This window comes from Arachis ipaensis, chromosome B03 (genome assembly GCF_000816755.2).
Source record: "Arachis ipaensis cultivar K30076 chromosome B03, Araip1.1, whole genome shotgun sequence".
In the NCBI taxonomy this organism is placed as follows: domain Eukaryota; kingdom Viridiplantae; phylum Streptophyta; class Magnoliopsida; order Fabales; family Fabaceae; genus Arachis; species Arachis ipaensis.
This window is the reverse complement of record NC_029787.2, coordinates 131,542,169-131,555,558: the sequence shown is the minus strand read 5'-3', so window position 1 is coordinate 131,555,558 and position 13,390 is coordinate 131,542,169. Positions and strand designations below refer to the sequence as shown.

General features: G+C 34.7%; 1 protein-coding gene and 1 non-coding gene across 2 annotated transcripts; both read right to left on the bottom strand.

The window, feature by feature from the left end:
* On the bottom strand, window positions 1,245-5,278 carry LOC107631522 (LRR receptor-like serine/threonine-protein kinase FLS2). The gene is made up of 2 exons (XM_016334987.2): window positions 2,009-5,278; window positions 1,245-1,911 (listed from the first exon to the last, which is right to left on the bottom strand). The coding sequence occupies exons 1-2, from the start codon at window positions 5,265-5,267 to the stop codon at window positions 1,568-1,570; spliced, it is 3,603 nt and encodes a 1,200-aa protein (XP_016190473.2). The 5' UTR covers window positions 5,268-5,278; the 3' UTR covers window positions 1,245-1,567.
* Window positions 7,424-7,495, bottom strand: TRNAP-AGG. Its single transcript has one exon. It is a non-coding gene; the product is annotated as a tRNA-Pro (tRNA).

Below are 13,390 nucleotides of genomic sequence, written 5' to 3'. Positions count from 1 at the left end.
ATTGTTGTTAGACTTGTTTCTTTTTTCATATATTCTTATGAAGACATATTTTTTTTAAACTATTAATTTGTATACATTTTTTATTGTCTTTTTTGTTCTATCTTTATATGTATATTCTTCATGAGATATATCTTAGATTCATTTACTTTTCTTTCTCTTTAATCTTTTAATTAGTATGTCATCTAGATCTGATAATATTAGTGTTGGTGAAGTTAGTTTCTATAATCAACGAAGAATATAAATGATATTTTGAATAAATGAATTTTTGTAGTATTACCGGTTAGATTTGTTGTAATAAGAGTCAAATTTCAGTATTTTTTGTTGAAACAAATATCTTGATAACAATTGAGAGCCTTTTTTAAAGTAAAAATCATTTAATTTGACTTCTAATATAAGTGTAAGGTTGTACAAATTTTTCAATTGAGATAGTGTTTTTGTGTCCTTGATGACTTGGAGTGTAATTAGATTTAAGACAGTCGTGCCCAATAATTTTTTTTATTTTTTTAATCAAATAACACAAAAATTATTGTAGCACTTTGATTTGTAACCTTTAATTTAGTTTGAATATGTAATAATTATTGAGTTAGTGATAAGTATAATTTTGACAGAATTTGATAAAATTTTTTATAATTTGAATCTATCATAATTTTTTATGTTATAGCATGAAAACTTCATTTTTTGTATTTTTTTTTTACATTTTTCTTGACATTTTTTTGTTTTTTTTCCTAGTGCATTTCTAAGTAGATAAACTCTTTTTTATTTGTTGGTGCAAATTTTTTTGTTAGGTGAATCACAAATTGTGAAATAAAGTAATACTGGTAAAAGTCTTATGTATGATATATAAGTAGGTCAAATATGATGGAATTTGAATATTTTATAACTTAAAATATTTTATAAAGTTGATTGGTTAATTTCTAAAGTTTTGTCAAGTAATCAAAATTGATAACATAGCATCGTTAGAAGAAGAAACATAGCTTAAATTTAATATACAAAAAATTGGTATCAACTTTTATATAATAAAAATAGATAGATAACACACTGCCAATAAGTTGATATCTCAATCAACTCGAAACTAATTGGAGTTGTTAATAACTGAGGTAAATTTTTTTCGATGAAAATTGACAAGTAAATGGATTCATACATAAAAATGGTGCTGTTGAACCACAGTATTGCAGAATCTCCCTAATTTGTTGCTGTTAATACTGAATTCTCTTGGCTCCGTTAATTAAATAATTTAGAAAAGATTGCATCAGAAATTCAGATTCATAAAATGATATTTCCACAACAGAAGTAATAGTAAACCATGACAGAAACAGGTTCAGATTATCTCCAAAAGTTCCAGACATAATATGGCATAAAACAACAATTTGAAAAAAAAAAAAAAAGCATATAAGTTACATACTAGAGTATACTCTGAAATGGTTTGGTTGGGTAAGCAAAATTGCATAGACTACTTATGATTGAGAGCTTGACTAGTTGATGTGTTTTTGTACATCCCCTTGTTGGTGCCAAGAAACCATCTACAAAGGTGGCTTCATTCTGTGTATCATTTAGCAAGATAATTTTGTTAACTTGCTGTTTGAAGCTTCATAAGAGTAGATAACACCTCATTCATGTTAGGTCGATCTTCAGGATTGGGGAGAGTACAACACAAGGATAACTTGAAGAGTCCTACCAATACATCAACATGGCCTTTTGTGTCATCCATGGCCAGCATAGGGTCTACAATATTAATGAGCTCCTTCATTCCGTTCGCGACGGCTTTTTCTACTGCCTCAGGTAGACTTACTGGCAGGCCATCATCCTCTTCTGAGAGCCCTGTTGGCCTTCTTTTTGTTAGAAACTCCATTACAATGATGCCAAAGCTGAACACGTCCACTTTAGTTGTAACTTTCCTTATGTAGGCAATTTCTGTGAGTAAAAAAGATGTTTGAGTGGAAAATTAATCACAATATTGAAAACATCAGATAGTATATATAAAATTGAAGAAAATGTGCAGGATATTAACCTGGTGCAAGATAGCCAACTGTGCCTTGCAAAGCTGCAGATGAGGAAAGGGTATTACCATCCTGCAAATGAAGTCCGAGAATTCGAGCTGTTCCAAAATCACTGACATGAGCTTCCCAGTCTCTATCCAAAAGGATGTTAGAAGGTTTTAAGTCACAGTGCACAATGGGAAAGTCATAACCAGAGTGTAAGTAGTCCAATCCGCTAGCAATAGAAATCAGAACACGGATTCTTTCAGATAATGTCCACCTAGACTGATCGACCGATTTGTCATGTATGATGGTATCCAAATTCCCATTTTCCATGTACTCTAGAACTAGAGCTTTCAATTTCCCACTCTCCCAGGCATAACCAAGCACCTTCACCAAATTTCTATGCCTCAGCTGGCTCAAGGTGCTGGCTTCTGTTTTGAAGATCTTATCTGTATTTGCATAGAATTGATGCAAATTCAATCTTTTGACAGCTACAATCTGGCCTTGTTCAAGTTGGCCCTTGTAAACTGTGCTCAAATTGCTAGCACCAATGATGTTGTCAGTGCTGAATAAGCCAGTGGCATTCTCTAGCTCCCTTGGACTGAATCTTTTAAGAGCCAATGCTGTCCTGTAATCTGGTTCTTGATTCTCACCACTCTCTTTTTGTTTAGAATTGCAAAGTTTGTTGCCTCGATTGAGAATCAAAATCACAAGCACTAGAAGTAGGAGTATTGCAAGAGATCCAAGCGCAGCGATAATAGCTATGCTCCTCTTGGATAGAGCATGATTATTACCTTCTTTGCATGGCCTTAAGAATTTTGCTCCACAAAGATCCTGGTTTCCCTTCATATCAGATGCATCGATATGTGCAAATATTCCAGTCATAGGCACAGGGCCTTCAAGTTGATTGAAAGAAAGGTTGAGATGCATCAGCTTGGAGAGATTGGCAAAGCCCTGAGGAATTGTTCCCTTCAAGTTATTTTGAGAAAGATCTACTGAAATGAGATGCTCAAGTTGTGCCAAGACTTCAGGGATTTTACCATCTAAATGGTTTCTTGAAAGATTCAAGTTTTCAAGCAAGTCCAAGTGACTAAAACCTTCTGCAGGAATTGGGCCTGAAATCTTGTTTCCTGAAAAATCAAGATTGAACAGATTTCTGCACCCGGAAATTCTCATGGGAATGACACCTGAAAGATTATTGTTTGAAATATCAATGGCCTGTACCATTTGCAACATGCCCAACTCATCTGGAACACTTCCAGCAAAGTTGTTGTAAGAAAGGTTGAGATACATCTGCATGTCTTTGAAGTGTGCAATGACATCACTAGGAATTGATCCTGTGAGGTGGTTGTGAGAGAGATCCAACATCAAAAGCTTATTAAGCTTCCCCATGCTTCTTGGAATGGAACCATTCAGCTTGTTGTCATGGAGATCCAAATGTGAAAGCATATCAAGCTGTGAGATAGAATCTGGTATCTGACCAACCAACTTGTTTCTATGCAGCAAAAGCTTTGTTAGTGGTTTGATACCAGAGAGTGTATCAGGTATTGTACCTTCTAACTCATTGTCATGGAGGGAGAGCCCCTGCAGAAGAAAAAGTTTGGACAATTCTGGTGGAATTGAACCAGATAACTTGTTTTCAGCAAGGGTTAAAGTGATGAGCTGACTTAAGTTTCCAATCTCTGGTGGAATTGATCCTATGAAGGAATTTACATTCAGCTGCAGAGTCTGAACCTTAAACAGGTTTTGAATGCCTGGTTTTATTACTCCACTCATATTGTTCTCTCCCAAACTTAGTGTATGAAGGTTTGAGCAGTTGAAAAGGTCGTCCGGGATTTCCCCGGAAAAGTTGTTGTGGGCAAAAGATAGGAAAGTAAGATTAGGCATCCTAGAAAAGCCCTCAGGAATTTTGCCAGTGAATGAATTGAAAGCTAAACTTACATTTACCAAGCTAGTACAACTGGTAATGCTAGGAGGGATGGAACCATGTAAATGGTTGAAGCCCAAGATTAGAAACTTCAAATTATGAAGCACACCAATGTCTGAAGGAATTTCACCTGAAAGAAGATTCTGGCTCATTGAAAGATATGTTAAGTTTTTCAAGCTTGTTATCGATGAAGGGATGCGGCCGGTAAACTTATTTAGATGCAGGGTTAGGTATGTTAAGGAACTCAAAGATCCTATCTCAGGAGATATTGTTCCCTCCAAGTTATTGTTTGAGAGGCCTAAATGTGTCAATGATTTCAATTGGAATATGGAAGGTGGAATAGTGGAGTTCAAGTTATTGCTGAATATCCTCAATGTTTCCAAATGAAATAAGTTTCCTAGCTCAGGAGGAATACTTCCAGACAAGTTATTTTCATACAACTCAAGGTTTAAGAGATTCTTACACTTGGCAAGTTCTGAAGGGATTTTACCAGACAATGAATTTTGAAACAAGACAAGGGATTGTAAATTTGTCAGGTTTCCAATCTCTTTAGGTATTACACCTGATAACTGGTTTTGGCTAAAATCAAGAGCCTTCAAAGCTTCAAGATTCCCTATTGAAGGAGGTATAGACCCAACCAAGCTATTCCCATATCCTATCATCTGAATAAGGTTAAGGAGCTTGCCTATATGTGATGGTATTGTGCCTGTGAGGTTGTTGTTATTGAAAGCAATTCCCAACAAAGAAGTGATGTTGAATATGCTCTCAGGAAGGGTTCCATTCAAGAAGTTACTTCCAAAATCCAAATACTGCAAACTTTTCAAGTTTCCTAACTCAGGAGGGATTGGTCCTGAGAGAGAATTCTCAAAGAGACCAAGCACAGTGAGTTGAGTGCAACGACTTAGCTGATAAGGAATATAGCCGGTAAATGAATTTGAAGTTAAATCAAGAACCTGAAGGCTTGAAATATTGCCCAAGAATGGTGAAATCTCTCCATGGAGCTGCTGAGAAGTCAGAGAAATTGAGATCACATGGCTTGAAGAAGGGTCACATTGAATGCCAGACCAATTGCAATGAGGGTGGATTTCAATCCAATCAGCAAGTGTTCCATTTGGGTCAAGGGTGATGGAGTTCTTGAAAGCTTTCAAGGCTTCAATTTCAACCTCCAAGAGCCCAGTATTATTATCTGCATATGAAAGTATGGTTACAATGGAAAGGGCTATGACTATACTCAAACTAATCTTAGGAGAAAGCAACATCATTTGTAGAATATTTTTAAGAATGTTTAGTTGCTGGTTGGTGATATGAAATGTGAAGTAAATGAAGCCTATATATATATACACACTCTTGAGTTTGAGCATTCGAATGATGAAGTTGAAAGTGGACATGCATTGGTGAATTTAATGAGAGTGTGGACCCACATGGTATGCTGCAAAGTCAATTACTTTGAGTACTTTGAGTCATTGGCAGAGATGTGAGTGCAAGGACAAAAATCCGTGACTGTTTAGTTTTATCAAGTTGACTTTGAGTCAAATAGACACGCCTAAGTGCCTAACATGGAAGCATATCCTTAAGGAAAAGCTTCTAGTGGGAGAAAGAGGAGGCAAATAGAAAATACTATTTCCTCCCTTTCAAACATATTATGTGTAGATATACCAAGTTTTTTATCAACACAATATACTAATTGTTGAACAAATAGAGTAGAACATTAAAGAATTACTGTATGTAACAGAGATTTAAAGGGATGGAAAGAGATGTATAAGCTCCAAGGACATAATAAAAGGTTATGCTAGGTAACCAATTTCTTGAATAATATAAACAACGAGTCTTAAAATTGGCCCAATTCAAATAAAATACACTACATTCCTAAATTACTCACCTAAATCTTAATATTAGAATAACCATCCGCATACTTAGTAAATTGAACATCCAATATATTCATTGTTCACATTGTTTAATATTTTCATTGTCTGCCTATATTTTTCCCTTAATAAAAGAACAATAGGGGTTGGTAGTGCATTTAATAGACTAGAAAGTATAAACTAGCTACATGGTTATCTGTGTGCGGTGTGGTATTACTAAATATGAATATGGTTTGAATTCCTCAAACTTGTTAATAAGCCGCGTATTATACGGATTATGTATTCTTTTGTTAATACATTTAGAAAATGCAATATTAATATATATAATGCCAAGCTAAAGCTAATAAATTAAGATGATATTGATGAATGATGAACGCCTTTTGCGGAATGTGTGTGAAAAAGATCACAAGTTGGTGACATATTCTGCCATGCAAGTTGCTCAAATTTAGATAACAACCACCAAAATTATTTTAACATTATTAGGTGAGTATAGGTTTGTGATATTTGAGTCGGCAATGGACTGTCCCTGTAGAGAAACCACTGCTTCTCAAAAGTGAGGGGATGAGAGTGGAAATAGTTGGTGGGAATGGAGATGATGAAAAATATTTCGGTGGCATATTTCTGCTGTTAACGAGATTAATTTAATTGTTAAATGGGACAAGAGGGGGGAGTGGCTTTGTCACTAGAGTCATAATCATAGTCAACTGTCATGTTCTTTGAATTCTGCAATAGATTCTGAGAATTAACAATTATTGCGACGTCATGGAATTTCTGCCAAGTTCAACACGCTTGGATGTATATTTGCTTATTTTAATTTTAATCATTAAACTAGAATTCTCCAATCACTACAACAAATAGTTAAATTTTAAAGTGATTTCTGAGACTGAATATTTGTACTAAAAAGGTATTTTAAATTCTAAATGCACTGTAAACATTCTCAAAAACAAAAAAATTACACCGTATTAGTTCTTTATTCCTTTTTCATCAAATTACTCTTTATACCGTGATGACTTTGTACATTTTTTTTATATTGGACTAGACAAAACATAGTTGCTTTTATTTTTGGGCTAAATGTTTGATGAACGACATAATTATCCTTCATGATTATACATTTTTTGTGGGGATAAAATATTTTATAGCTTATTGAGATAAAATAACATTATTTCAAAAACATTTAATGCTAAAACTAATTATATGTCATATCACTTACGGTATAACAAATAACTCAATGAAAAAGAGACGGAGACTAAGATGGTATAATTTTTTTAATTTCATATATTTTTATAATACAATTAAAATTTCGAAAATATTTTTTATACAAAGGTCAAATTTCAGAAATCAATTTAACTCCCCCACAACAAAATATGGACAAGTTTATCTTCTTTTTTGGGGGATGAGTGTGGACTAGTTAGTTATCTATAAGAAATAAAAACTTAAAATTTTTTTTTGGTATGCAAAAAAAAAGCCACTTTTGTTAATTTAATTTGTATATCAAATACAGATCAGCCCAAACAAAGGAGATAAGGAAGTAACCCTTGGACAGCAACCTCGAGTTCTAGCTCGTAGAAGATAATAAACTTATCACTTCGAAGTGTGTAATTTTATGAAATCCGTGCAGGTATCTGGAATCTGGAATATAAAATAAGATGAAAATAGGGGCATTCCGAGAATTGAACTCGGGACCTCTCGCACCCTAAGCGAGAATCATACCACTAGACCAAATGCCCAATGTTGGTTATGGTAAAATTAAATTTTAGTAAATTACTGAATCTACCTGAGAAGTCAGAACCAACTCTGTAACAGTGTAACTTATAATAGCAAATTCAGCACCCTTACACAAGGATAAGGAGAAGAAACGGTGAGAGATACTGTAGGAAATTAAGTATTAGTTAAGATAATTACAATTATTGTTTTGTTATCAATTAGTTTCATCTATTATTTGCTTCTTAGTTCTGTAACTAAACTCTAACTACTAGTTAGGCCCTAACCTACTGTATTTACTAGTTAAGCGTCCAATATTTTATTTTTCCAAACAAGGCCTTAATTTGGTTTAATAGAAAAATTTGTCTTCCTATACATGGTTTTCACCTTTCTAATTTATATACTATTTTGTTCTTCAATATCTAAGGGGTGTATGATTGTTCCCTATCAAAGCTAGCAGAACTAAAATTGAAGCATCCTCTCCAAAACCTTCATAGCAATGGCTACATCAATGCTTAAAGAGACAGAGTGTTAAAAATATGATAAGACTAAAGGAAAGAGAGAATATGCTCAGAACACTTCTTATGGCTGCTTCCAGATGCAGTTGTACCTATGGATGATGGATCCCACCTCATTAAAGTTCTTCATTTGCAGAGGGATAAGGACAGGTACACACTCATTCTAACATTTACATAGGTAACAATGATTAGAGGCACTTAACATGGTAACCACCTTTTGTTCCTGCAAACAAGACACCATATATTTACCACCAAATATGAAAAATGAAAACAAACAAAATTACGAATGTTGAAGGGAAAAACCCACCATGAAAGCAGAATATTTCAGATTCAACCTTCAAAGAGAAAAACTTATCAGTTCAGCAACAATAGATATTTAAGAGATGGAAAAATTGAGTAACGTGTGAACAACTGCAACTGTTTGGCCAGTATTTTGTTAAGCTTAAAGTAAAATGAAATGAATTCAAATAAGAAGATCAAAAAGGAAGTACTGATGTGGTATGCAGATTAATAAAATTGTGAAAGAATAGGAAAATAAAAGAATTGTGAAAGAAAAAGATGAAGAAATTTTATTGATTATTGATTGAATGAATTGTAAACTATGAAAGTAAAATTAAGTATATATAGAATATTGGCCTATGAAAGATAAAAGTAGATAAAGATAAGATATAGATAAAGATAAAGATAACTATCAGATAAGATAAAGACTAAATTATCATTTAATTTGTGTATTCTGTTGGGCTGAATTTGTGGGCCGTGAGACGTCTTTATTGTTGTCATGGGCTAAGGTGGAAGAGTGGTTTAATACGTCCCCGCAAGCTGGAGGATGAAAGATGTCAAGAACACTAAGCTTATTCAGATTAAGATGGAAGGGTTGAGGAGACAAAGGCTTGGTGAAGATGTCAGCTAGTTGCCCAGAAGAAGGAATTGGGAGAAGTTTCATCACTTCAGCTTGAACTTTTTGTTGAACCAAGTGACAATCAACCTCTAAATGTTTGGTCCGTTCATGAAAAACCGAGTTAGCAGCAATATGAAGAGCACTCTGATTATCACAATATAAAACTGGTGGGCGGATAGAAGAGATGCGTAAAAATTGTAACACATTTAGTATCCATTGAAGTTCACAAGTTGTGTTGGCAAGTGCACGATATTCTGCTTCCGTGGAAGAGCGAGCAACGGTGGTTTGTTTCTTGGTCTTCCAAGAGACTAAAGAACTGCCTAAGAAGAAACAATAACCTGTTAAAGATCGCCGAGTATCAGGACATCCGGCCCAATCAGAGTCACTGAAGCCGAGAAGCTGAATTTCTGATTCCCTTGGAAAGAAAAGTCCTTTGCCGGGACTAGTTTTCAGATATCGTAACACATGCTTGGCAGCTTGAAGATGAGATTCAGTAGGAGATGTCATGAATTGACTTAATTGTTGAGTGGCATACATGATGTCCGGTCGAGTAGTGGTGAGATAGATAAGACGGTCAACCAAACGACGATATACAAAAGGGTCGGATAGCAAGAGACTTTTGTCTTGATATAGTCTTGTGGTACTATCCATTGGAACAGAGGCAGGTTTAGCACCTAATAAACCAGAATCCTCCAAAAGATCAAGACAATATTTTCTCTGAGATAAGCAAATTCCCTTCTCTGATTGAGCAACTTCAATACCCAAAAAATATTTTAATGGGCCCAAGTCTTTAATTCGGAAGTGTTGGTGTAAAATAGACTTAATGGCAGCAAGTTCATAAATGGAATTACCAGTGAGAACAATGTCATCAACATAGACTAAAAGGATAGAAATTTGATCACCAATGAATTTGACAAATAAATTATAATCAGATGAGGTCTGCTGATATCCATGAGATAGCAAAAGATGAGAAAATTTGGCATACCACATACGACTAGATTGTCGTAAACCATACAGTGACTTTAGTAGCTTACAGCATTGATTCGGTTGAGAAGATATAAATCCGGGTGGCAGAGTCATATAAACATCCTCAGAAAGATCCCCATGTAAGAAAGCATTATTGACATCCAACTGATGTATAGGCCAATACTTCATAGAGGCCAATGCCAAAACTAATCTGATAGTGGCAGGCTTGACAACAGGGGAGAAAGTTTCCAAGAAATCAACACCTTCAATTTGAGTGAACCCTTTAGCCACAAGGCGTGCTTTATATCAATCAACTGAACCAGCAGGCTTGCGTTTGATGCGATAGACTCATTTACAGCCAACCGGCTTAACCCCTGCAAGGCAATCAACAAGACGCCAAGTTTTGTTCAGCTCAAGAGCATCCAACTCATCTTTCATAGCACTACGCCAATTAGAGTGTTGATTGGCGTCCTTAAAAGACTTTGGCTCAACGTCAGAATGTAGAGATAAAAGAAACTTTTTATGTGAAGATGAAAGAGAAGAAAAAAACATGACTGAAGATAAAGGATACTTGCACTTTGAGGGAGATTGATTTGTAGAGATGAGAGAGGAATTACACAAGTAATCAGAGAGATATGCTGGAGGTCGGTGAGGCCGGTCGGAATGACGAGGATAGGGTTGCTCAGGTGGTGAAGAAGGTGACGGTGGACTGGTGTCTAGTGTTGAAAGTGATTCGGTGGTCATGGGTTCAACTTGGTTAGGAAACGATAATGAGGAAGAAGGAGAGGTTGTTGGAGAAAATAAAGAACTAGGTGGAGTTGGGTCAATGGGTATAGGTGAAGGTTCAACTGGAAGACTAACTGAATCTTGTTTTTGAGAAGGTATGTTTGGCAATGTTGAGCTGAGTGTCTGGAATTGGACATTTTTTGTGACTAAGGGCAAGATCTTTTCATAAAAAATCACGTTTCTAGAAATCTCAATTCTTTTATCTTCTAAAACATAAACATATACCCTTTAAAACTAGATTGAAAACCAATAAATACAGCCTTTTTGGCTCTTGGATCAAATTTTGATCTATTTACCATTTGGGTAGAAACAAAACATAAGCATCCAAAATCTTTAATGTCATGATAATTTGGTGGATGATTGAATAAAATCTCAAATGGTGTTTTAAAATTAATTGCGGATGATGGAACTCTATTAAGTAAATAAACAGCATGTCTAACAGCATAAGACCAAAAAGATGATGGTAAATTAGATTGAAACATAAGAGCACGAGCTATATTCAAAATATGTTGATGCTTGCGTTCTACCCTTCCATTTTGTTGAGGAGTTTCAACACAACTACGTTGATGAATAATGCCCTTTGAAGCATAAAAATCAGGTAAAATAAATTCTGGTCCATTATCGGAACGAATAGTTTTGACTTTGGAGTTGAATTGTGTTTCAATTAAAGTAATAAATTTTTTTATTTGATTCTGTACTTCTCCTTTTGATTTTAATAAAGTAACCCATGTAAAGCGGCTAAAATCATAAACAATAGTAAAAAAATATTTATGATTTTGAATAGAATTTTGTCGAAACGGACCCCAAATATCAAAGTGTAATAAATCAAAACTTGCATTGGCTTTGTTAAAACTTTGAGAAAATGAAAGTTTCTTTTGTTTAGAAAGATGACAAATGTCACAAGTCTCATCATGATGCATAGAGATAAAAGGAAATTGTTTATGTAAATGATTAAGTCTTTGCCCAGAAAGGTGTTCTAAACGAAAATGCCATATATTGGAAGGTGTAATGGGTGGAGATTGGATGGAATTTATGGAGTGTGTAGTGGATGAATTTTTACCGAAATTAGGTAAGTGTTGGGCTGACGAAAGGTCCAAAAGAGACTCCGGATGAAGTTGTTGGTGTGCCCTTTCTCCTTGATCCATGGATGTCAGCAGAGCTCAAGAGGAGCTCTGATACCATAATAAAATTGTGAAAGAATAGGAAAATAAAAGAATTGTGAAAGAAAAAGATGAAGAAATTTTATTGATTATTGATTGAATGAATTGTAAACTATGAAGGTAAAATTAAGTATATATAGAGTATTGGCCTATGAAAGATAAAAGTAGATAAAGATAAGATATAGATAAAGATAAAGATAACTATAAGATAAGATAAAGACTAAATTATCATTTAATTTGTGTATTCTGTTAGGCTGAATTTGTGGGCCGTGAGACGTCTTTATTGTTGTCATGGGCTAAGGTGGAAGAATGGTTTAATAAAGATCATAATGTACAAACCAAGTTGGGTTGGTCTAGTGGTTAGCTCACTAGTCCGCTTAAGCAAGTGTCGGGGGTTCGAATCCCGCCTTGTGCATGCAGCAACTCATTGGCCAGCGGCAAACCCTTAAATGGAGCTCAATACCGCGACGGATTAGTCCTTAACCTGCCGGGTTGGGGGATACCATGGGAAACTAAAAAAAAAAAAAAAAATCACTTGTCCTCTTTTGATAGGCTAGTCAACTCTTGGTCATTCTTAGCCATTACTTTCTATGCCACCATAGAAGTTCCCTTAAAATATATGTAACGTGTACTAACCAATGTTCTCATAGTCAAACAAATTAATGAAGATCTTCTAAACATTAGCACTGCCAAACTGGCAAAGCAAGATTGGAATTAGAAAGATTCAAATTGTAAATAAGTGGACCAAATTAAAGTAAATGCCACACCTTTTGTGGTCAAAGATCAGCATGGTTATATATGGTCTCTTCGTAATTCAGCATGGTTGAAAATCATGAAACAAACCAATATAAACACATATTTATGTGAGGATATGGTTGAAAAAAGTATGAAGAGAAGGGAAACGTATTGTATGATGACAGCCATGTTTTTCTTAGCATTTTTGCAACATCCACTGCAACGTTAAGAAATTAAAACCTGTGATGGCGTCTTTGAAATTAAGCAACTAATTTACAGGATTCATGAGAATGTCGTCTTTGAAATTTGAAATATTTGAAAAAAAATCTCTTCTTTGCTAATTCAGACACCCACAGCGCACAATCTGTAATGCCAAATTGGCAATAACCATAGAATGGAGTAGTATTCTTCAAATTCATTTCGTCATTTAAGTGAAAGAACCGTAGATTAAACAAAAGACACGCAACCAAACCTTGTTGAAATTCTTCGATCACTATCATCATTCTTGTTGCAATAATAATTCTTTAAATTCATCAGCACCTTCATTCTTGCGTATTGCCATTTATACAAAGCAATGCACAAAAGCATACAATGTAGATTCTTTTGTAGACATAGAAACCGTACTTGCAATTGCCTCCATTTCTTCTCTTAATAGAAGAGGATCAAGATGCTCACCTTGATCCCATCATCTTGAGTGATGAGTGATACCAACTCTATGATGAGAGAGTTACACGGCCTTGGGAAAAGTTGCATGTTCGGATGGTAATCTATACAGCTAATTTAATAGATGAGAAATGTCGGAGGATATCAAAATTTATTATTTTTTTTTATTTTTTAGTTATTAATTTATTTTTTTGG

Coding starts and splice junctions, on each gene's coding strand:
- LOC107631522 (XM_016334987.2), bottom strand. CDS start 5,267: ATGCTCAAACTCAAGAGTGTGTATATATATATAGGCTTCATTTACTTC. Junction 1,912..2,008: donor AGTTGGCTATCTTGCACCAG/GTTAATATCCTG, acceptor TTTTACTCACAG/AAATTGCCTACATAAGGAAA.